The following is a 24,634-nucleotide window of genomic DNA, read 5'->3' as shown; positions in this document are numbered from 1 at the left end:
AGGCTAGGTCTTTGTTGAATTAGAGTGATACAAAAACTTCTTGTCCTGTCAATGCAGTAGATCTGCACAGACACACCCAAAACATTTTATTCTTGTCCTCAGTATACAGTTTAGCAACAGTGAACACAGTGGTTAAGAGTTAAATCCTGACAAAATTAATTAATATTACATGAACCTTAGGTGTTCTTAGTGATTAATGAAATCAGAGCTGGATAGGCTGGTCTTTGAAAGGGATGCACAGAGAAGTGGCTTCCTCAAAACTCCATGCAAATGCAAACAATCCAATCTTACCTTCCTCAAAGAAAGCAAGCATTTGAGAAACTAAAAGCAAAATAAGATGGGAAAACTTAACTAGGAAAGAGAAAATAATTCAGCTGAAATTTGGGATGATGTTCTTGACTTAATGTTTCAAGTGAGTTAATTATACAGTTTAACTTTTTCCATTTTGTATTGCAGTAGAAAAGACAAGTATTCCTTTCTCATTGAAACCAGTTATACTCTACTAATATTTTATTCAACATAGAAATGGCCTTAACACAATGCTGTGTACATAATTTAGAAACAGAGTTGACGTGACTTGAAAGAAAGTTTCTTTATTTCTGATTAAGAGGAAAAAAAACCCCATTTTATTGATTTTATTTGCTTAACATTCCCTCGAAGGTCTCAGTCTGCATTGGCATGTTCCATTTGGAATTAGAGCAAGTTATGACATCTTGATCACACTCCAAAAACATAGTTTTGCAGTTTTGTTGCCACAGAGTCATTTTGCATGCTGAATTCATGTTTCTCCATGTACCCAGACAGGCTTTGCTGTGTAGGCAAATCCTCTGCTGATTTTAAAGCAACAGCTTACAGCTTCACTGCTTACTTAAGTTCATGCTCAAGTAAGCTGAAAGGGCAGCAAGAAATCTCCCTTACCAATTACTTTTTATGGGTTATACAACACCGTGCAACACTTTCATAATATTCAGGTAAGTGTGAGTGCTTTACCATCCATACTAGTGCATCACTTGGTTTACAGAGGTCAAAAACGTGAACTGTACCTGCAAGAGCAGGCAAGAAAATGCACCACGAGAAATGACAGAGACTGAGATACAAAAACAGTCTCCTATTCTTAGTCTCCATTGTGCATAAAGAAATACAGACACTTTTCATTCTGGTAGTCACATCAATGTGCTTAAAGAACATACAGGGAAAGCATTTTCCTGTTATACCTTAGCAGGAGCTCTGCGACTCATATTTAGAGGGTCTGCACTAATGATAGTCACACATGTGCCACTTGGACTCCACAGCCAATGGTTCTCCATATCAGCTGCTCCACAGTCTGCCTTCTTTGTGCACCTGAAAAAAAACAGGAACAAAATCCAAAGTAATATTATCAGCTGAACTCTTCTTTCTCTGAACTACACAACAAATTCATGGTTAGAGACGGAAATTACAACACAAGAAGACTACAGATTTGCTTTAATATTGACTAGTGGAGTTGCTCTTAGAGAATTTTTTAGAGAGTAAGTGGTGTAATTATAAGTGATGGTGTGACATGTCAAAAGCAAGTGCCTATTCTGTTTTGGACAGCACCTTGAATTAGACAACCTAAATCCATACAGGGGCAGTGACAGCACAGGAACCATGGGGCAGTGGAGCCATCTGAAATCAAGCTGATAATCTTCATTGCAATATATAACAACATCCTGGATGAGAGGGCATAGGCTGTTTTTCTTCTGCAGGTCAAGTGGCAGACACCTGTGTGTTGCCACTGGTAAGACACAACATTCAAGAGAGCAACAGAGAAGTATTGCTGGGGGCATACAAGCTTGTGGAGAACTTCTGTGTAACCCCAGCCCTAGAAATGTTATTTTATAGGGAATCTTTTCATTAACTCCTGCCACTATTTAAGACCTCTCCCTGCCAAGGCAGTGTTGCAGCTCTGCTGCCTCACCAAAAGCACTGGAAGATTTTACTAGCTCAAGTACAGGAGGAAATGCTGCAATACAGAAGCTGCATGTGGCTACAAATGCTTGTTGAGGTGGGGACAGTCTCGTGTATTCTTTCCATTCTGTGCATTGTTTAAGAGAAAATGCTGTAAGATCTCTGTCTGCTGTAGCAGAAAGTTGACTATTAACTCATCAGGGGCTTTAACACAGTGCAGCTGCTGCACAGCTCTGTCAAACCTCCTTTAAACAAATAATTTACATAGGGAGTCAACATTCACACAACATATCCCTAAACACACTACTAAGTGCTGTGTGTGATCATGAGACAGAACTGAAACTTAGAAATGAAGCACATTTTTTTCTCCCCTTTGGAAATAAATAAATGTGAAAATTCACGTTTGCCTGTTCTCAGACACCATTAATATTTTGAGATATTGAGGTCAGTGGTCATATCAGAAACCTGAAGGGAAATCTAAGGAAAATTGCCTTTTTTATGATATATGCCAAAACCTTCAACTTCCGTCAGCCCAGGAGGAGTTTGAGGTTACATTCCAAATTCTCAGGTTTCATTCACAGCAACTGAAACCCCAGGCTGAAAGAGTTACAGTATATTACATAAACCTGCACAGATCACATAAGTTTCTCTGCAGTGCTGCATATTATGCTACATCAGGCTGATAGGTAACCTAATGCGATAGTTCACATTTTCAGGCAGGAAACAAGAAGCCTGAAATTCATCTGCATATTTTAATTAAACAGCCCCTTTGTTCCAACAGCAAGAAGTTAGAATCACGAATTCCCAACCACTCATGCCAAGGGGTTAATTAACTTAGTAGTCAAAAAGAGAACTGCAGGACTGCTCTTCCCTCTCGGCACTCCAATCAATGCAGAGTGTAAAGAGACATTCCAGGGCTGTTCAGTGCTGTCCTAGTTTACATGTGCTTGAATATTCATTCGGTGAAGCTCTGCAGATAGTCAGCAAAATGCTGCTTTCTGCTCTCCTACAGGCAGGTGAGGGTTCCCTGTAGCTACATGTCTTGATAGATGATGTTTATATAAAACCAGTGCTTGAGCTATACACTCTATTTTAGACATGAAACAATTTTTTCTTTTATGTTCTTTTTTACACTTTCCTGATGTACTTAAAATATATGCTACAGTTTCTGAATTTGAAATAGGGAGCATTTTTTTTTATTTTCTGGGAGAACATGTGACTGTACATTCGAAAGAGTGATAAAACATACAGTTAGAAGAGGTATAATCATTCTCAGGATCAGCAGAAAAGTACATATTTTCCCAAACTAATGAAATCTGAAGAAGTCAACGGGGACTTTTTTCTGTGCACAGAATATTGATATCAATGTCTGCGTGACAAAATTAAATGACTGTCAGGAGCATAAGGCTGAGCACGAGGAGCTGGGATCACCATGCCAAGCACCGAGCAGTCACCTGGAGCACACATAAAAACTTGAGCAGTTGCACTGCCTGCAGCTGAGCCCACCTGGAGCACTCACCTGCCCTCCCTCACGCACCAGCCGCAGTACGGATCCCTGGCTTGGGCACACTTCTCACAGTCCGAGTATTTGTGGCAGTCCTGCACAGGTAACCGGTACACCTGGAAAACCAAAGGGAAGACAAACCTAACAACTGAAGATGGCACAATGAGATGGAAACATTTGTGCACTCAGCTGTACAGTGTCATAGCCTGTGGCAGCTGTATTATTATACTCAGAGCTCAGCCTGATTTTAATAAAATCAGTCTGTTCTTTTCTCCTTTAACAAAGTCTAAATTCATATACTTTTTTCTGCTTTTTCCCCTACTACAATACTATCCAATCTGTCTTCAAAGTAATGTAAGGCATCATTATAATCAAGAATTATGAGCAAATCTTACAAAAATTGAGCTTTTCAGTTCTTCCAGTTATATTACTTGTGGAAATCTGCAACTCAGGACAGAAACTGCATCAGTGATGCTCTGAATTGAAGAAGCAGCTACTGCAGCATGGATACTTTCAAAAGACTAACTTGGTACTGGCTAGATAATTTTTTTAAAGAGAATATTCTCCTTTCCCTATCACTACCATGGAGATGAAATTGTTTGGAAATGCACTTCCAGCCAGAAGGCATTTCAGAAAGTCTGCAAGCGTGAGAGAGCCAGGGCGCTTTGGGTTACTGCACTTCTCCATGCGTAACCTTCCACCATGGAATACGTTCACTAAATAAAATGGAAATAATTATGACAGGAAGCAGCAGGGAAAAGAACATCATCTCATGTCTCATTCTCCCAGGAAATATACAGCTTCTGGTTTTGGTATCCTTTGGTGCAGAGAATAAACAAACTTTTCTTTTGTGCACAGAAAGAAGAGCCATTCCTTTTAGGTCTGCTGCTGCAATGATGCAAGAGTAAAATATGACATACATCTTCCAGTTTAGGACTACATTTTACTTCTAAAGAACACAAAAAGTATAGAAATAAACTCTGAGATGTAGGCTTTTTATAGTCTCATTTTAATATAATGCCAGCCTCATCTAACTGGCAATTATGAAGTTACTTTGACAGTCTGAATTTGGCATTTTCTTCATATTCAGAGAGTTAAAGAAAATGACTCAGTTAAGGAAAATATCAATATTGTGCAATTTTCTTGTATTTTTCAGTATAGGGGTTTACCTTTTCAGCATTCTCTTTCACTAACTAGTACTCATAAGTAATTTAATGTCCAGTGAATGATTTTTCTTTTTAGTGACAAAATATTTGTTTTACAATTCCAGCAGGCATAAACAAGCTCCAGAGATCACCGTCTCTGCAAGTTTTGTGTGACCCTAATGACAAAAAACCCATGAAACCAAAACCAAACCCAAAAAACCAGCTTCTTTAACAGCCAATTTCCAAATGCAGATAAATTAATTTTAGAGCTTTTTGAGTTGGCTCTCTAAATCAAAAAGTTTTAAAAACTAAAACTAGCAAACAAGCTTGATCATGGTAAGTGACTGCCACAGACCTCTACTTTACTCCAAGTACATTAAGTACCTTAAGGAATCTGGGATAATACCAGTGATGTACATTTGTAATGAACCAGCATGAGCAGCACAGGGATGCTAAGCTCCTTTCCAAGTCCCACAAGAAGGTGCAAAGAGTTTCTCCTGCTCTCTCTTCAAGCTTTAAGAGCAGAGGAGACTGACTGCTGAAAGCATTTGCTCAAAACTCCCCACTACTATTGGTACCACCACAGAAGCTGGGAGAAAAGAGGGGAGAAAGGTGAAACAGGAAAGCAAGAGCTTGATTCTCACTATGGATCTTAACTTCTGTATTGTTTTTCCCTGTGTCTCTCTTGATCTGATTTAATTTAAAAGAAGCTGTCACCTACCACATCACCACTTCCACTTTGTTCAAGTGCTCACAGAGCCCAAGCAATTAATTTCTGCTGGGGCAGTCTGCATCTGCCAGGTAGCTCAGCAGCGGGCATGCCTGTCAGCACAGCCAGTTGTCCTTTATTGTTCTTTATTGTTTACCTTTAACCATTAAAACTCACAAAGCAGGGTTCTGACATCTCTACTCCCATAACCCACAGCCATGCCTAACCCAGAAGTACGTTTCATCATTTATTCCCCCCTTTGTTTCTCCCAGCTCCGAAGGCCTCCATTCTCCTCCTGTCTGTCTGCTTCTAAAAGTGGGTGGGACTGCTCACTGTAATTAACTACTGGAGATGACAGTAATGCAATGCCATTACAGAGCTCCCAACTTTAGCTATTCATATTTAAGCTAAACAGGTTTTGTAAGAGAAAACTATTATTCACATTATTCAGAAACTGCAGTGTCTACAAGAGCTACTTGGAAAAGATTTAAGTAAAATCCTTTCTTCAGCAGAAATCTGCTACATTCTAAATTTAAATGTATTGTAATGATTGAATGATTTTTTTTGCAGGTTCTCTGAAAAAAGTTGTCTGCCCTCTTTCTAAATTCTACCATTTCAAGCTGACTGTCACCAGAAAGCGTGTCTTCTTTCAAGGTTGCTGCTATCCCTTACACTGCTCAGCAGCACACACAGTAGCCTGGTACAGATCTCAGGAGTTTTACATAATGTACCAGCTTGTCAAATGGGGGCCCAGGCCACCCAGAGTTTTATGTACAATGTTAAAGCTTGGAGTTGTGTTCCAAATCTGAACAGAAGCCAAATGAGCAGTATCAACAACTCAGAAAATAAAAAATAAAAAAAACAAGAAAAAGGAAAAAAAAAAGAAAACAAGCAACTTTTCTCTCACACACTGTCATATTAAATGTCATATTATTAAATCCTTTATCAGTTTTTTTTCTGGCGTTTTTTCCAATGTTGTTTCTAGCCTAAAAACCTCCAGCTAGGCTATAACATTCCTGCAGCAGGAATTTATAAATTTATATTAACCCTTTTATAAAACAGTCAGAAGATGTTCTTGCACTGTCTTCCCAAATACTCTCCTTTCATGGCACCCTCATTCTCCCTGTGTCAGTGATGTGAAGCATTTCCCGTGTTGCATTCGCTGTCACTGGCAGGGCTGCAGATGGTCACAGCCTGTCACCCACCTTGTCCTGGAGAGCTGCTGATCAAAGTGTATGAGGTTGGCAGCTCCAGCCTCCACAAAGAAAAGTGTCAGAAGAGGGTTACCTCTAGGGATGGAGGAGAAATCTAGCATCCCTCTCATTTCCCACTTGCTTTTTTTCCTCCCTTGTTTTACCACCTCCATTGCGCCTTCACCTTACAGCAAAAAGAAGGGGTCCAGAAGAGATTGCCCATTCCTTTCCCAGTGAAGTTGGACTTTTCCTGCTGTACTCAGTTCTAACAGAAGCTTGAATGGAAGTGTTTCCCAAATATATAATTCCCTCCATTGCTTCTTAGTTTTTGACACTAAGACACACAAAAACTACTCGTGGCTTTACAGACATGTCAGTGGAAGCACATCAGCCACCAGCACCCTGAGTCCTGAAAAGATACGATGGCAGCTACAGCACCCACTGTACCCCATGTATCCCACACTGAGCACGAGTGCTGCCTGACCCTGAAGTGTGCTGGTGCCAAACATCTCCACTTCATCCCTCTCACAGACCCTGTGTGACAGCTCCACAGGGGAACTCACTTCCCATTCCCAGTCACTAAGCATCATGGATATTAAAGTTCTGCAAGTCACAACAAATCCATCAGTTTGGACATACATACAGAGTAGGGGGAGTCCTATAACATAGGGCAATTTTCAGGAACAACTGGAAAATGTATAAATCCCAGGTTAAGTTGCATAGAAAGTAAGAGGCTGGGTCTTTAATGCAAGCAGGACACGTTACCTTGTCTGTGGTCATCACGTACAGATTTTCTTGGGTTTGATCAAGGACCAGGTCCTTCTTCACAGGCTTGTTTCGTTCAATAGTAAGAGAGCTGTACTCAGTTGCAGTGGATGACAGGAACACCTATTTTGTGGAAGGAAAAAAAGGTGGCAATGTTGTCTTTTCCTCCACAAATATCATTACATCTGGCTATTGCTGTAATAGACAACAAAAATGTTTCTAAAAATATATTAAGAACAAATGGAGGACTAAGGCAATTCTCCAAGAAAGACATTGAGGTGCTAGAGAGTATTCAGAGAAGGGCAATGGAGCTACTGAAGGGTCTGGAATAAACATCTGGTGAGGAGTGGCTGAGGGTGTTCAGCCTGGAGAAACAGAGACTCAGAGACCTTAGTACTCTCTGCGACTACCAAAAAGGAGGTTGCAGTGAGGTGAGGGTTGGTCTCTTCTCACAATTAGCAAGCACGAGGGAGAGAGGAAAAGGCCTCAATTTGTGCCAGGGGAGGTTCAGATTAGATATTGAGAAATATTTCTTCACAGGAAGGTTTGTTGAGTGTTGGAACAGGCTGCCCAGGCAACTGGTTAACTGAAGATATTTAATACACCTATAGATATGTCACTTAGGGACACAGACTTATAGAATCACTAAGGTTAGAAAATACCTCCAAGATCACACAGTCCAACCACTAAACTAGCATCACCATGTTCACCACTAAATCATGTCTCTTAAGCACCACATCCACATGACTTTACCACGCAGTTTGGTGGAACTTGGCAGTGCTAGGTTTAAGGTTGGACATGGCCATCACTCTCCTTCAAGCAAAGGAATGTATTTGGTGTTGCAGTCTTGATATTTTAACACCACAAACATGTCAACCCTTGAGCACCACACGACCAGAATTTATCAGAGCTTCAGTTTGGGCTTTGTATTGCAGTCCTTATTCACTGAATGGCCAGAATGACTACAAAATGAAAAGTTGCTCTTAAACCAGTATGAGCTTGAATAGAGATAAGGCTAAAGCTGTTGTTAGATTACCTAAGGCTGTTTATATAAACCTCTCAGTAGGTATGTAATCCTTCGGGAAAAGTGTCATTCAGGCAATGCTAATTCAATCTATGTATCAGATAGCTGAGGTATGTTAGAAATAATGTGTTTTTTCTTTGAGATGAAAAATACCAAGCTCCAAGAGAATTTGCTCCTTATATGAGATCTTATAAATCCCGTTTTGACTTTTAGTTCATAACCTTTAAATACCTTCCAGTCTTTAAATCCAGTGTTACCTTAAGAATTTTACCATCCGACGTTCCCAGAAAGGCCACGGTGTGCCCGTTCTCCACAGCCACAGTGACAGCTGTGAGATTCATCCCCTCTTTTTGCAGTACCGGCTTCTCTATAACACCATTCCTGCTTCCCAAAAGGTAGGGCAAGTGTTCGGAGCCACAGGGGAAATTTTTGCTTGCATTCTAATAAGGAATAGCAATACAGAGTGATGTTAAACATTCAGATCACTAATTCCTAGCCATGAACGAAGTGCAGCCCTAGTACTAGACAATATAATACCCCTCAGACACTGAAGAGTAGGAAGAGAGAAATGGATTGTCTGGGCATTTGCCCCCAGCCAACAGGCAGCAAATCAGACAGCAGCCTGCTAATTGAGAGCTGCTTCCATGCTTTCACTTTCCAGGAGACACAGGGAGAGAATTTTTTTGTTTCTGTTTCATTATAGCAGCAGTTTAAAAATTAACCAGTCGGTTTAATTAAAATGAACATGTCATAGAGACTGGTTTAACCAACTTCCCCTTGAAGACTGCTTTTTTAATTGCTGTTTTGTTTCTTACTTTGCTGCAATCCATAAAAAAGCAACTCCCTGGCAACTGTCTCATGAACTTCAACACATTCCCTCTTCACTACACTTTAATCCTGAGCTGCAGCAAGAGCCACCAGAAGGAAGTTCATTCACACCTTGCCTTTCCTGTTATATTTGGTAACAAAACCATCTTTCTGATCTGAAATCCACACCTTCTTTTTGTCAGGAGCCACGGCCACTCATCACATTCAGGATTTCTGTGTTTGATGCTCACCCCATATGCACGGTACTGCAGCAAGTAACACTAGTGCTTTGAAGCAAAATGTGTAATTTTGACTCATCAGCACTAGTGACTTACTGTGTGGGAGATGGCTTCAGTCTCACAAGATGAAGGATTATGGGTCAAAACCAAAAAAAGCTATTTCCATGCCCCATTTCTTCAGCTGTTCACTCCTCTCTGGACTATAGCACACCACTTCTCAAGTTATGCTCAAACAGCTGCTTATGCAACTGTGTACCTTGCTCAGACTGGGAAATTAAGACATCTTCCTAAAAGCTGGCTGAGTTATTTTTAAGATGATTCAATTTCTCAACCCAGTTTAGGGTTGGCTGCAGTAATAAATGAGTGGCATGCACAAGTGGGGCTTGGGAATAGAGTGATGTGGGCAAACAATCATAAAGCCAACAGAGATGCTGAAAATTTCCTCTTAGTCATAGATTGAAGAACAGTAACTGAACCAGTACCCTTCAAAAACCTTATAGTCAAGGTAATGACAAGCCATAAAAAGATGGCTATCAGGCTATACAAGTATTTTGAGCCACATTCAAAATATGAACACCACCTGAATACAAGAAACCTGAGTATTTCAGTTTTCTAAGAATACAAACACAAGTGAGAAAAAATGCTGAATTACAGACACCGTCTAAAAGATTCTTAATATCATTTAAATGCATTGTAAATACATTGACTGAAACTACAATTGTGATCAGCCGGAAGCTGATAATAGGTGTAAAAAATCTCTGGATTTGACTCAGTAACTCCCATACCAGAAGGAACCCATTAAAATAAATGCATTTAGGAGAGCAACACTTATCTTTGAGAAAACATCAAATCCTTTTTTAAGAGACTCAAAATTTTGTCATTTCTTACTTGACCTGGTCCACAATCCCCCCAGCCACATTCCATTTCTATATTGAATCCATCTATTTGGTTTTCATTTATCTGAATATGGTTTAGCTCAAAGCCACCCTAAAACATGTAGTTGTGTATTTTCCACAAACACTAACACAGATTCTAAAACTAATATTTATATTATTCATATTACCAGTCCATGTAATGCACACGGGTTTTCTGCTGAAAAAAGTTTGTAAAATGAGCTGGTATTCTTTTTAGTGTAGCAATCATTCCGATTTTTTTCCATCTTTTCATTGATCTGACGCAAGGAAAACACACACATAGCAGATTTTAGAGAGTTGTCATCTTTGTTTACTTTGCTGAAGAGTGCAAGAAGAACTTTGTCATCTGAGGGAGAATCTGCAGGTTGTCCCTGCTGAGCCATGCTCTCAGCCAGTTCTTTTCCAGGGGTAGTGACGAAAGCAGAATGACAGTGGTCATAGGCACCATCATCATCTTTGCAGCCCAAGTCCATTTCAAAGTAGGAATAATAATGGGCATCATCTTTGCACAGACGTGCAATCAGTGTGCGGTTGTTGACAGGTTGTTTCTCTTGTTGATTAAAAATAAAATAAACATAATTGTTATCCTCAAAAACTGCCACAAATTGTTGTGTGCTTGATGAGTGATAAGCTGACTTAACAGCTGCTGAGTCTGTATACATTTCAAAAATGTCTTTTCCATCCCTGGCGTAAAGCTGCCGAGTGCTGATTATGATCCCATTGTCATTTGGTCCATTCCCTTTCCCAACAAACAGCACTTGGTCGTTATTCAAGGAAGTGATCAGTCCCACAGTTGATACATTCTCATCATTGCTTGCTACAAAGGACTTTTCTCCACTACTGTCTACGTAGTACTTCTCATCACTAATGTTTTGTAGATCTCTGATGGCACAGATTCCCTTAAAAAGGCTCCCACATACCACAGTTGTATTATCCGCCTTGTTCAGCAACAGTAATTTGTTATAATTGTCAGTCAGTACGGCCTCTTTGCATTGATTTTCATCAATGGGAGGTGTGCATTTTTTGTTGTCCTTTCTTGGACCTGTTTCTACAGATCTTATTACTTCCAGGTTTTCTGTAAGCTGATACAGTGCATTTACCACTCCCAAATAGAGTATCCCAGTGTCATTATCCACCGTCAGATGGTTTAGCTCTGTAGCACTCTGAAAAAATTTCAGTTCCTCATTTCTGGAGAAGGTGATGCAAAAACAGCTCAAAATGGTCAGTGGCCAGATCCATAAAGCCATTTCTATGTAGTACCTAAAAAGGGAAAGAAAATAATTACATGAAAAATATAGAAAAACACAATTTACACAAAACTGAGAAATGTGGAAGTTTTTAATGACTAAAATACACTTATCCTTGTGCAGGTGTAGACAGCATGAAGATTATGGAAAGCCTCAAATCCTGTTAATTGCCTAGCAATTTAATCTGTTGGGGAAGGATTTAACAAGGTCATATGTCTGAATGATGATCATATAACCAATTAGATAATCAATTATGTGCTAAAACACAATGAGAACAGCCAATTTGAAACAATGTGGAGTGACAAAATGTGGTAATGCTTGTCCAGACAGTATCATACTGTGCCAACTATTTACTGCTGAAATTTAAAAAATAATTTGGAGAATCCCAGTTTCAGGAAGCTCCTCCTTAAGAGGTGGGGGCAAATTTGCATAAAAGTGTTTGAAACATTTGGCATTGTGAGCTTCCCTCAGAAAGGAAAAATCCTTCCACTGCGTATAAGCAAATCTGGATTTGGCTGCTGATGCTTTTTGAGATGTCACACTAATCCTTCATCAATGTGGAGTCAGAAGATGGTAGACCTCTTAACATACAACATTGCCTGTGACTGCTGGACCCACACTTCATTCACTAGAGCACTGCAACGTAATAGTTCAAATGTCTTAAGAACTTAAAAATTTTTTGGGATTATGATTGCTACCTTGTTTGGTTTTTTAAAATCCCTTTCAGAATTGTTAGTTCCCAAGCAGATAATCAGGCTGTTTAGAATTAGAGAAAGACCTCTTGAAACTTGTAAGCAGAGGTCTAATTTTAATCCGATGAGTTAAATGAGGCAGGCATCCTAAGGCTTGAACATTTTGTTTTCTCAAAGCATTTAGTTCTGAGAGCAGAAAACAAAAGGTGGCATGGCTGGGCACATTGATGTTAGGGGGAAAAGATGAATACTGTTTGGAGTAAGATCAAATATAATCCACCATATTTTCATTTTCAACGTCAGCCATGGGATTCTTTAATTTGATGAGGAAAGAACCTGTAAATTTACAGGGAATCTCAAGTTAAATCTGAAAATACCTAGAGTCTAAATAGAAAGGGAACAATTAAAAACACAGGAAAGACAAGAGAAACATTTAACAAAGCAGTCTAACAGGCAACAGTCTCATAGAAGGAGTAAAAGAGTATGAAATGCCAGAACCAGAAACTGAAAAAAAAAAACTTTAAAAAATAACAATAAAGGAACAATGCTCCTTTGTCACCTACTACTTCTGTTTTGGCAAGAGCAGTAGACTCTGGTGGGATGTGAGAGAGAATGGTTGAACTATTATTTATACTGGATAACTAGGACTAAATGTTAACAACCCGGACATAAAAGTTTGAACAGGGAAGGACTTTTGCTGTGAGCATAAGTCATCTGTGAGTTTCCCAAACCATCTCAGCAGTGCCAGCAATGCATAAAGACAATGCCTGTCCTCCAGTACCTGACTGTGTTTTGCTCCTCTATGGAGAAAACGCATGGGCAATGTTGAGAACAACTGTCCTAAAATCAGAGTGAACTGAACTTCTAAATCCCCAAAAACTAAATGTAACTCAGGATAAATACAATGCTAACTTCAATCTTGTTTTGCTGAAGGTCCTATTGTACCAAACTGAGTAGCTAGCTATAAAATGATGCCAAAGACAAGCGAGTACATCAGTGGCAGCACAAGCTGGACTTTCTAATGAAGAGTTAAATGAGGTAGGCTTCCTAAGGCCTGAACATTTTGTTAATGTTTTCTCAAAGCAATCTCAAAGATTGAGTTCCTATGACAGTCACCAAGGCTAAGAATTATAACCTGTTCTCCAGACACACTTTGCAATGTAATGAAGTGTTGGATCTCTTTACAACAACAACTGACCTGCTCTAAGGAACCCAGAATTCTTCTGAATTCTTCTTTTTCACTCTTCCCAAGGACTTCAATTTTCCAGCTTTGATCCCACCTTACTTCTCCATTGCTAAATTGTATGTGATAATACTTGTCATCTATTTTCAAGTATTATCCCTTACAGCTATCTGCAATGAAATAAAAAACCAGCTTGACACACTACCGCAGTGTTGTTTCATATAATTTATCATCTATTGCACAAGGATCAAACGCAGAATTGAGACTCATTTGTTCCTGCTTTTCTCACAAGGTAATTATTTTTAGATTATTGTAATCTCTGCTCTCAGTCAGAGAAACCTCCATAAATAGCTCTAATTATAAAATATGCCTTAAATGAATAGAAAATAATTAATTGTACCTTATTTTCTGTACTCAGTTCACCTCCACGTTCCTGCATTTCAGTGGACTGAAAAACTCCATTTTGCCCATTGGTGGCACCCAGGACACAAAGGCTGCATTTGCAAGACTTTGTCCCCAAAGAACGAAGATTCTTGTTGGTCCATGCCAGAGCCAGAATTTAAGAAAAAGTACATTTTGCATGTCTAAACAAGTCTCTTAGAGGAGTAATTAATTCTCTGTATAAAAATGGGTAATGTTTCCTCCCTACTATTTTCTACCTTGTTTACTTATAAAATTTTTGACTTTAATTATTCAGAACTACATGCACTCTCCATTAATAATATCTTATCTTTGTTTGTTTATTTGTTTGTTTTTGTTATTTACTCTCTGCTACTCCTGTTTCATGCCAACCCCCATCAGATTAGCTCAGATCTCTATGCAAGGTAACAGTTCATCTTTCTCTGTACATATTAGCTTCACTTTCCATCCTCTCTCCAAAACAAATAGTAAACAAAAATTAAATACGCTATGAAGAGGTTCAGAATTAAACTCTCATTCACTTATCAAATAGCAGTCTTAAGAAAATTTAAAAAGCAAATAGAATGAAATTAGATGAACTATAACCCCAGGCCACTTTTACCTGATTTTAACTTAACTAGGAAGAAGCAGCTGGAAGAATCCTTCTATGACCAGCTGGTACGATAAGAATGACATTGCTGCTATTAACACAGATGCTGTACTGAATTAGATGCTCTGGGAATGTATCAAGAAGCAGTCTCCTGCTGTGAAAAACTTCTGCTTTAAATGAACAAGTTGCAGAAACACAAGAGAAAAGGTGTAAAAAGCATAGGCTGGAGCATGGATTCCATCATATTCCGCATAGGAAATGTATTTCCAATAGCTTAATCACATACTGTATTTACACACAGGCCTGGGTGGCTTACTGTAAGCCATGCCCTGGTCCTGAGAGCTGCCATACACCCTCCACCCTCAGTCTGCACTTAGTTTTAAGCCCTTAGCAGACTCAGGATAAAAGAAGACCAACAGAGCATTTGCCCACATAATTTTTTTTTCTTTCTGTCAAATCTTGTCTCCATCCAGCTTCTCGTTCCCCTTACTGCTTACTATAAGAAATATGAAGCTCTAGAAGTTATGTGCAGGAAACACAGAGCACCCAGGAGAACACTTCATACAGGGGAACTGCCATACAGTGACATCCTGTTGGCATCACACAACTACCAGAGCTCTGCCCCACAGAGATCAATTTTAAAGTTAGTACTCATAACTTTGCATCTTTCTATTCATGCAAGACCAATAACCTTAAATAACACCAAATCCTTCAAAAGGCATGCAGAACAAAAGGAGCATTTGTAATCTCAAGCAAAAAGAGAGCATCAAATTGACTTCACATTATTATAAAGAACCCTAAGAATTAGCACTAGCACCATGCTGACATGGACTTGACAGATGTTCTCTTCCTTCTGTGTAAAATCATCTGCTGTGCCTGAACACAGGAACTTTCAACTTTTCAACTCTATCACTTTAGCCTTTGATATATCTTTATGTTAATTAATTCCTTACATTTGCTTCAGCTGAAGTGAAAGAACACCAAATTTTGCCTGAAACTGGAATAACTGAGAACTAAAACAAGTGTTATTCCGAATAACCAAGAAAATCTTCAGTGAGGGAATAATCTCGCCATTTTAGCTTCTGTGATGTTTTTTGCAGAGTATTTCTTCATTAATCATGTATATACTTAATTAAACCCTGTTACATCCTCTTATCCAGACAACATTTTTTTACTTGAAATTCTGGTCTAGAGACAAGCACTTCTGCCAAGCAAGGCAGGTACTGAAACGCTTTAACAGCAAGAGATGCAGAAAACTGTGGTTCTCCCAGCAAACTTTTCCTTAATCAGATGGATTCCAAAAAATGTAAAAGACATTTACATTGGAAAAAAAATTGGTAAAAAAGACTCAAAAATTGTGACATAAAAAAGGTAAAATCTAAAGAATGCACTCCAACAGCATAGTTATTTGGGGAAAGATGAATGAAAATTATCTTCTCTCTAATTTTGAGTAACTTTTTAGATTTTATTAATCGTGACACAGGTTGAAAGAATTCAGCTTTCAGTTTTGGGCACAAAGGAAGTCAAAACAGAAACTGAAGAATGTGTGAGAAGCAGAGGATGAGTAGATTTTCACCCTGGATTTCAAAGCTTCTACTTCTGTAAGAACTGTAGGTAAAAGTGAACTCTTCCCCAGTTATAACTTCTACTACTATTTCCTAAAAGTGAGTGATGGAGCTCACTGGTTCAGAGAATGAATCACCTGAAACAACACTGCAGGATTCAGACCCACTTCATGGCAACATGGCACGGCAACATACTAGAAAGGTTTTGGATAGAGAGGAACAACTTTGTTGGTATTCAATGCCACACATCCAAAATTGGTAGAACTAGTGAGAATAGTGATCACTGTGATGGTGTCCATGCCTGCAGCTGTGACAGTTTGCTGTTAGCAAATGGGACCTGTGGGTCAGAAAACTGTGGGAGGTCATGCTGTGGAGAATAAGAAACCAATATTCACTTCATTAGATGTTGTGATAGCCTGTACTGCTCAAAAGGAATAATTTTCCTTCCCTTTCACTTCTCAAAACACAATTTGCTAAGATGTACAAGCCATCTTCATATGGAACAAAAAATCCCATCTGGTCAAACTGCCTGTAAACTGGTAACATATGGACAAACACTTTAATACTATTTCTATTCCTGGTGTGGAAGACAAAAGTTTTGCTTATTTTCACAAGACAAATTTTTAAATGTTTTTTTTTTCTCTCTTTTTTTTTTTTTAGTAATTGTCAATAAGATATCTTTTTTAAACAAATACATGTAATAGTCATATTGACATGGATCTTCTGTTACAAGGACTAGTTGAAAATTAGGGATTTGCCAAGGAAATAATGAATATTACACCCTCAGTCCCTGTGCATTCTGTTGGTGTTTTCCTGCAGACCCTGGGAAAAGAAATGGAAGACACATGGAAACACAAATTTAGGTTACTGAAAACCAGTGTTTCTTATATCAAGAATAAGCTGTGGTGCCCGCCAAATTACTTTGTCACTCCATTTCTTGGCTATACAGGATGAGAAAAATATGATGAAAGGATCAGGGGTTGAGATAAGGACAGGGAGATATCACTCCCTCATCAATTACTGTCACAGGTAAAACAGCTGCAACTTAGGGAAATTATTTTAATTTGTTGCCAATTAAAATCAGAGTAGGATAATCAGAACTGAAACCAAACTTTAAAAAACCTCTTCCCACACCCTCCCTTTTTCCTGAGCTCAACTTTATTCCCAAGTTCTCCACTTTCTCACTGCAAGCATGCAGAGAGGTGGGGAATGGGAGCTGCAGTCAGTTCATCACACATCATTTCCACTCCCTCCTAGTCACACTGTTCCCCTGCTCCAGCATTGTTCTGTCTCATGTGACACAGTCCCTCATGGTCTTCTCCAAAGTGATTCCTTCCCACGGGCTGTTGTTCTTCATGAACTTTTCCAGAGTGGATCCCTTCCACAAGGTGCAGTCCTTCAGGAAGAGACTGCTGCAGTGCAGGTCCCCTGCAGGGTCACACATCCTACCAGCAAACCTGCTCCAGTGTGGCTCCTCTCTCCACAGACAGGTCCTGCCAGGAGCCTGCTCCAGGGTGAGCTTCTCACAGGGTCACATTCTCCTTTGGTGTGGGGCTGCAGGTGGGTCTCTGCTCTCCCATGGCCCTCCCTGGGCTGCAGGGGCACAGCTGCATGACCATGGCTGCACCACGGGCTGCAGGGGAATCTCTGCCTGGTGCCTGGAGCACCTCCTCGCTCCCCATCTTTCTTCACTGACCTCAGTGTCTATAAAGAGTTGTTTGTCTCACTTTTTTTTTTGCTCTCTCCTGGCTTCTGTTGGACAGTAGTTTTTCCCGCTTAAATCTGTTCTCCCAGGTTGCTACCATTGTTCCTGAGAGGCTTGCCCTGACCAGTCCAGGTCTGTCTTGGAGCTGGATGGCATTGGCTCTGTTGGACATGGGGGAAGCTTCCAGCAGCTTCTCACAGAAAACACCCTTGTAGTCCCCATTACCAAACCCTTGCTATGCAAACCCAATATGCCTATGCCATGGTTTCATCTGTTAAGAATGAGCTGAACTTTAGTCCAAAGAGGAGTAAATCTGTGTATCTCTATCTTGTGCCAACATCATCAGCAGAGGCCAGCAGTGTCTGGGAGAGGAGAGTATGCACTGCATGCTTCCCCTGGGAAAGGGGCATGAGCAAGGAGATGTTTCCATCACGCTGGAGACTCTCATCTTTCAGAAGATCTGAGATAGCAGCAGCAAAAAGAGCTCAGATAACTCACTGCCTGAGACAACCCATTAACCCAAGTGGACACTGTGGCATCCCACAGCCTGTTTAGCTGGAAGCTCAAGGGCAAAGGGATACCTTTGAAAGGATGAGGAAAGGTTGTATGAGCAAGATGATCCAAACAAAATTTTAAGGACTTTTTTTGACTTTTGCTTATAGCCCTATCAACCTTCAAACAAGCTAAAAAGATGAGTTTTGGGAATCTGTACCACCAATCATTTACCAAAGATCACCAAATCTTTCTCACACCTCACAGGCTTCATAGGTGTAGGGAGGCGATTAGACAGGGTATTTCATACAGCTTTAGTATCCCTGGCAAGTACAGTAAAACAATATTGCTGCTACCACCAAGCCAAACAGAGATTTTTCTTGTCCCACCTTAGAAAAGGTTTCTTCAGGCATTGTAATTGAATTAACAGCTGAGGAACACAACTGCTTTTTACAGTAGGTTATATATCAATCAGCATCCCATACCTATGGCAAGGTCTCTTGTGAACTTGCTGCAAAATTGGCAGGATTGTGTCAAAAGTTTAAGAGAGGCAAATAGCTAGAAAATCCAGAGTTCATATTGATAATTATGTTATTAGCTTCAAGCTAAATTAATAACACTATTAGTAGTCTGAATCAAAACCTTTCATCCATGCACACCTGAATTTTAAAGTATTTAATATTCTGATCCAGATCCAAATTCAGAGCGAGAGGGAACCATGTGAGTCTTAATTTTTCAACTAGGAGTCACTCGAAAGAGCATTAACAACAGGTAATGAGACTCAGAAAATGCATACTTAAAAGATTTTGCTATTGCATTCCAGAACTTCCAATAATGTCCTGTTCTGCAATATCAGCAGGTAAACAAAAAAGATGAGTAGCACTTTGCAGATTTATATGCACTCTTCGAAGCAGAGACTCTAATGAATTCCCTGGTTCATTTCAGTCAGACCTGGCAATGTTTTGATTTTGAAAATCTTTTACACCATAGATTCTGCCATAGTTCAAGGACAGATTTCTTGGCTGGTCTTAGGAATCAAAACAAAATATCTTTTAAGTGAAAATATTTTCAAGATTTTACAGTGCCAAGCAGCTTTAAATAAAAAGTGCATAAAAACAGCTGCTGTGGAGAGACCTCATTCAACAGCATTCACTACCAGCAATTAGAGATTATAAACCACTCTGAGACAAGGTTAGCTTGGTCTCTTCAAAATGTTAGAAAGGTCTCTTCAAATCCTATTTTTTATTATGAAGACAAGTGTTCATGTTATCATCCCAAATCAGAGGGTTGCACATTCACATTCCAGCCCCGCTAATGCAGGCAGGAGCACAAACAGAGAAGACAAACACTGCAGAAGCAGACCTGCATTCATGCCTTCCTGGAGCACACCTTCCACTCAGTTTGGGCTTCTACGTTCATCCCTCCATCTTTTCTCCACTCTCTCAGTAGCAACGAAGCACTTATTTTAATGAGGACTCACTTTCTCAAGTGTTACAAAGATGTAGCTGGTCTGCAAGAAAAGCAGCTGAGTGACATGTTTAATAGCAAGCAGCTGACTTACTAGGAATCTGAGAGTCTGGAGCATGGGAAGGAAAGCCCAAAGAGTTAGGATAGTGCTGATTTGCTGGCTTTCCTTGCATTAATAAGGGTATTACAGCACAAAGAAAAAAATGCATTTATACTGATAGTAAAAGGAGACTCTGTGTCACCAGCTCCACGGTACAACAAGGAATTGCTTGTTTTCAGAGCTATAAGGTCATCTTCAAGGACTGGCTTCGGACTTCCCCTGGAAGAAGCCAGAAAGGAGGCGGATTTTCTTCCAGCGTCAGGGGGCATCTGAGCATGACCATGTGGAAACAAACACAAAGTATTCTGGCTCTTTCCTTGCCAGAACCAGTTCTTCCTTGTAATTAACTTTGTAATTAACCATTTATCACACGCACAAAGAAATATCCAAGTCAAAAGGACACTTCCAGCCTGTGTGAATTCAAATTGGGAGTTCACAGGCAGGCAATTGTTTTCACTGTCCTCCTCAAAGCAGAAACACCGAACCAAAGTCCAGTGCAGCCACAGCCTTCTGCAGCAGCACCAGCCCTGTGTCAGCAGCTGGAACCTAACCTGCATGTGCCCCTTGCTGACTTGAGCACAGCCAAAGGAGAGCTGCAAAGAGCCAAGGATTTCCTCGCTAAGATACAACTGTAGAGAACGGCACACTGACATTTAAAGCAATGCAGAATTTTGGCACGAGGCAGAGCCAACATTTTTGTCTTCCTGTTATATTACAATGTTATAGGGCTTAATAGAAGAATCATGTATAAACTGCAATGATAATGCCATATGAAATTGATCCTATAAATCAGTGGGGTAAATAAATTTTAACCCATAAATTAATGAAATGCAAATATGGTGAGTAATTAATTAAGCCCCATGCAAAAAAATCCTTTCCTTCCAATTCTACCTCTCTCTTGGTAATATGTCTGCTGTGTGATTCCCTGTCTCATCACCATGCTGTCTTCTTATTCCTCTGTTTCTCTTTATTTTGTTTTTGTATTTGGGTTTAACAGATTCCTGTATTCCTAATTTTCATGTATTTATCTGTCTGTGCCAGTGATTTATTCAGGACTACTGAGACATGGGACAAAAGCTCTATGAAAATGGGAAGCTATTGACTACGCTCAATAGAGTACTACAATATACATTGTACTCAGGCAGCTGATAATGCAAGCCACAAAGAGAGAGGGGTAGATGAGGAAAACTCTTGAAACGGAAGAATTTATTGATTGTCAGGAGCTAAGAAACACAAAGATGAGGAAGAGAGAATTTTCCTGGCTTCTGCTAGTGGAGATAAATCACAGGTGTTTATCTGTTTTGTCCTTCTTGAAATTTAAATTTTCATTTTGATCATTTGTATCCTCACGCTGGTGTTGCTTATTTTGATCACTTTAAGATAAAAGTAAGCTTTTTTCTCTCCATCCTTCAAATTAATGTTCATGACAGCTTTTGAAAAGCCCTTCTATTTTTCTTGCTTTACACATCTTTTCTCATCTTCTTACAGCTCTTCCTCCACCCACCTTCTTATTTTTTTTCTTAGGCACAGCCTCCAAGTTTTCCTCTCTTTTCCTCTCTGTTGCTGCTACAACAACCTGAATACTCTTGTGTAAAGTCTCAGATGACAAAGTAGGAGATAGGGGAAAAAAAAATTAAAAAAATAAAGGAACAGGAACCTCAGGTGATTTTCAGATCTCAATGGGGATCTCAGACATACGTACTGCCTCATTGACTTCCTATCTCTTTTCAAATCTCACCTGGAAACAACTCTTTTGTTTCTTGACTGCTTTTCCCTTCTCTTTTGTTTTCTACTGCTTTCTCACAAGCAAGAAAAACTTGTGAGACATGCTTAACTTGGGGGCACCTGCTGATATTCTCCATACTCAATGTTCACTCCACCTTGGGGAGAGGGAGGAACCGAATGAGCAGAAGAGATGGTGCTGGATGAACTGGAGTCCTGCCTCAGAGAGCCATGAAGAGGCAGTGGTACCTGATGCAAATGGAGTCACCCAGCAGGAACAACAAACTGGGGAGGCTGCTTCTGCTCACAGACAAGCAACTGCTGCAGCTGAGAATGGAGCTGGGAGAAGATGGGGACACATATGACAACAGGGCAGAAACAGCTTGGAGAAGCAGAGGCACATGGTAAATATTTGGCAAGGCTTTTAGGGGGAGATAAGTAGAAGGGAATCCACAAGAAAGGTGTCTGCAGGAAATTGAGCATGCTAAAATAAACACCATACACAGTATAAAGGGTTAAGGACAAATATAAAGCAGGCTGAATGTTCCAAGTCCCATTTGATTGCAGTTATTCATTTATCTATTGTGGCTTTTGGCTACCACAAGTGAAAAAAAGGTAACTGCAGCATTTTCATTTGTGTTTAGCTTTCCCTGGGGTTTTGTTGTTATTGTTGTTTTGTTTTTGTCTTAATAAACACATGAGACTCGTCTAAATGAATGGAGTGTCCCTGGCTCTAACAGCACAGTGCTTACTTGTGCTGATCCAATCTACCCGGGCAGACACTGTGTGCACTTCTGTGCTTCTATCCATTGTATTTCACTCCAAACTTATATAGCTAGTTAACCACTAATTTGCATGAACCTGACAGCAGCACCTCCCTGTGCCTATCTACTTAAGGGCCTGTCAGCAAAAGAATTATAAAATCCCCTTTCTATGGATGCATAGAACAGTCATAAAATATGTTTTTCTTGTTTCAGAATTGTCCAACACAGGAACACTTATTTCAAAAAAGAAGCATGACACAGTGCATGATTAAAATGTATTGCTGCCTATTTCACACCAGTCTCTGCCTAACCCCTCCTAAACAGAGTCCTTCCTTTAAAATTACAGGTCATCAGCCATGCTGAACTACAATCTCTACAGAACAGCTCTAACACACATGCGACAAACACAAATAAAATCAGTCCATTGTCACAGGTGGCTCAGAACTCACTCCAATTGAACTTCCAGCTGGGCCAGGAAGTGTCATGGCCTGCTGAGGGCTCTAGGAGGATGTAGGTGATGCAAAAACTTACTGAGAATCATAGAATTGTTTTAGATGGAAGAGACTTTCAAAGATCAACTAGTCCAGCTTCCCTGCTCAGTGTAGGGACACCTTGCAACAGACCAGGCTGCTCAAAACCCCTTCCAACCTGGCCTTGAACACTTCCACAGATGGGACATCCACAACTCCTCCGTGTAACCTATTGCTATTTCTCACCAGCCCCATCATGAATAATTTAATTATTATGTCTAATCTAAATCTATCCTCTTTCAGTTTAAAGCCATTGCCCCTTATCCTGTCACTAGAGGTCATGGTAAAAAGCCATTCCAATTTTCTTATGAGTCCTCATTAAGCACTGAACAGGCCTCCCCACTCCTACAGTGCAATTTTTACTTGGAAATGCTGCTGCCCAATAAGTGTACATACATGTATGATCCTTTCTGCCCTGAAAATATCATAGATCTAAGTCTGACAATTTGTCTGTATAATTACTGGTCCCAGATTTACAATTTTCTTGTTTCCTCAAAGGCTTTTGAAAACCACAAGTCATGCTTCTAAAGATCAGAGGATGCAATTTGAGATGCATGGAAGTAAATAGTAACAGACAAGCAGACTGGCCCTTCCACTCCTACCATTAACAACCCACCGCTTGGAGGATTTATTTATATGCTTGCTGATTGTATGATCAAACTATTCTCAAATAGTATTTTAACCTACAGCAACTTCAAGATTCAGAAATATATATTTAAAAAAACCCTCTTCTTTGTGCTGTACATAGAGCATCTGGTTTCAGTTTCCTAACACTCAGAGCTGACTCTTCCTAAGAACTGGTAATTCTAAACTCTTTGCCCTTGACTGAGGAGCTGGGCTAACCATGCTTGAACAAAAAAGCAGCAATTTCCAAAGTTCTGGCAGCACAGTTCATCTTTAACCTATTGTTTAAAATAGGTGCTGCCAAGGCTTCCCTGCAAAAAAAACCCACAAAAGATGCATGAGTGAAGAAGCCATGCAAACTCCTGCTGCTTTCTTAGCATAGGAGCTGCAGGACAAGTTGAGCATGGCATTTACTTCACACAAAGTCCTGCTTATGGTGACCCCCACTTCCAAACCCCATTGTGTTTTGATGTTTGAATAAGTGCAAAAGCATGCCTTGCAAAACAGCCAATGCTGACAAGTGGAAAAGAGGTGTCCACCAAAACAGCTGCTGCTCTGCTGCTGCAGAGTACAGTGGAATTCTCATTGTAACAAGATGAGTTTCTTCTATGTGTTTGTACTAGGATGGAGAGGTCACTGCAAGGCTGCTCAGCAGCTGGTGGGAACATTTTTCTTCTCACTGCTAAGTGCATTTGGATACATGAGCTAGCAGAGCCAATAAGGGCCAGCTACACTATATGAGGGGAATAGAGAGCAGTGTAAATCCTCCTCCTTGCATGACCAGTTTCATCCCACAGGACTAATTATTCAGGCAGCCTCCAAAGACTTCTGTTGGGCAGCTTTCATCATGCGTCTTCTGAGCTCTTAGGCTAAATGTTTCTTTTACAACACCCAGTGATGTGGTTAAAAGGTCTAAGCCAAGTATATTTTACAATGTTTGCTTTGTACATTAGGTACTTTGGTATATATATATATATTTCAAACTTGAAATTGCAGTAGGTGCTTCGTGTATTTAGAAATTTTGTACAGTAGATAAACTCTAAATTCAAACACAGCCTACACTTTCTTTTGGAGAATATATATCTAGGAAAGTCTTCAAACACAATCACCATATAATCACCATATATAAACACCTTCAACTGTTTAAAAGCAAGTAAGATGAAAATTTATAGGGGTGTATTAAGATATAAAGTTTATAGTGCTGATGTGTAAGGAAAATAGGAAATATGCCTGAGAGCATGATGTCATTGAAAACAGAACCTGCATTCCTGCCCAAACAACTGAAGGGCAGTCAGAATTCCAGTA

General features: G+C 39.8%; 1 protein-coding gene across 5 annotated transcripts in view; it reads right to left on the bottom strand.

The window, feature by feature from the left end:
• Positions 1–24,634, bottom strand: part of PLXNB2 (plexin B2) — a 253,194-nt gene that overhangs the window by 68,405 nt on the left and 160,155 nt on the right. For all 5 annotated transcript variants that reach the window (XM_033057708.1, XM_033057711.1, XM_033057709.1 and 2 more), the window contains 5 exons: positions 10,379–11,489; positions 8,527–8,709; positions 7,246–7,368; positions 3,449–3,549; positions 1,215–1,341 (listed from right to left, as the gene is read on the bottom strand). In XM_033057708.1, coding sequence (XP_032913599.1) covers positions 1,215–1,341; positions 3,449–3,549; positions 7,246–7,368; positions 8,527–8,709; positions 10,379–11,489 — 1,645 coding nt within the window. The remainder of the gene's footprint in view (positions 1–1,214; positions 1,342–3,448; positions 3,550–7,245; positions 7,369–8,526; positions 8,710–10,378; positions 11,490–24,634) is intronic.

The sequence above is a fragment of the Catharus ustulatus genome, chromosome 4 (assembly GCF_009819885.2).
Source record: "Catharus ustulatus isolate bCatUst1 chromosome 4, bCatUst1.pri.v2, whole genome shotgun sequence".
NCBI classification, from domain to species: Eukaryota; Metazoa; Chordata; class Aves; order Passeriformes; family Turdidae; genus Catharus; species Catharus ustulatus.
This window is presented reverse-complemented; position numbering and strand designations above follow the sequence as displayed.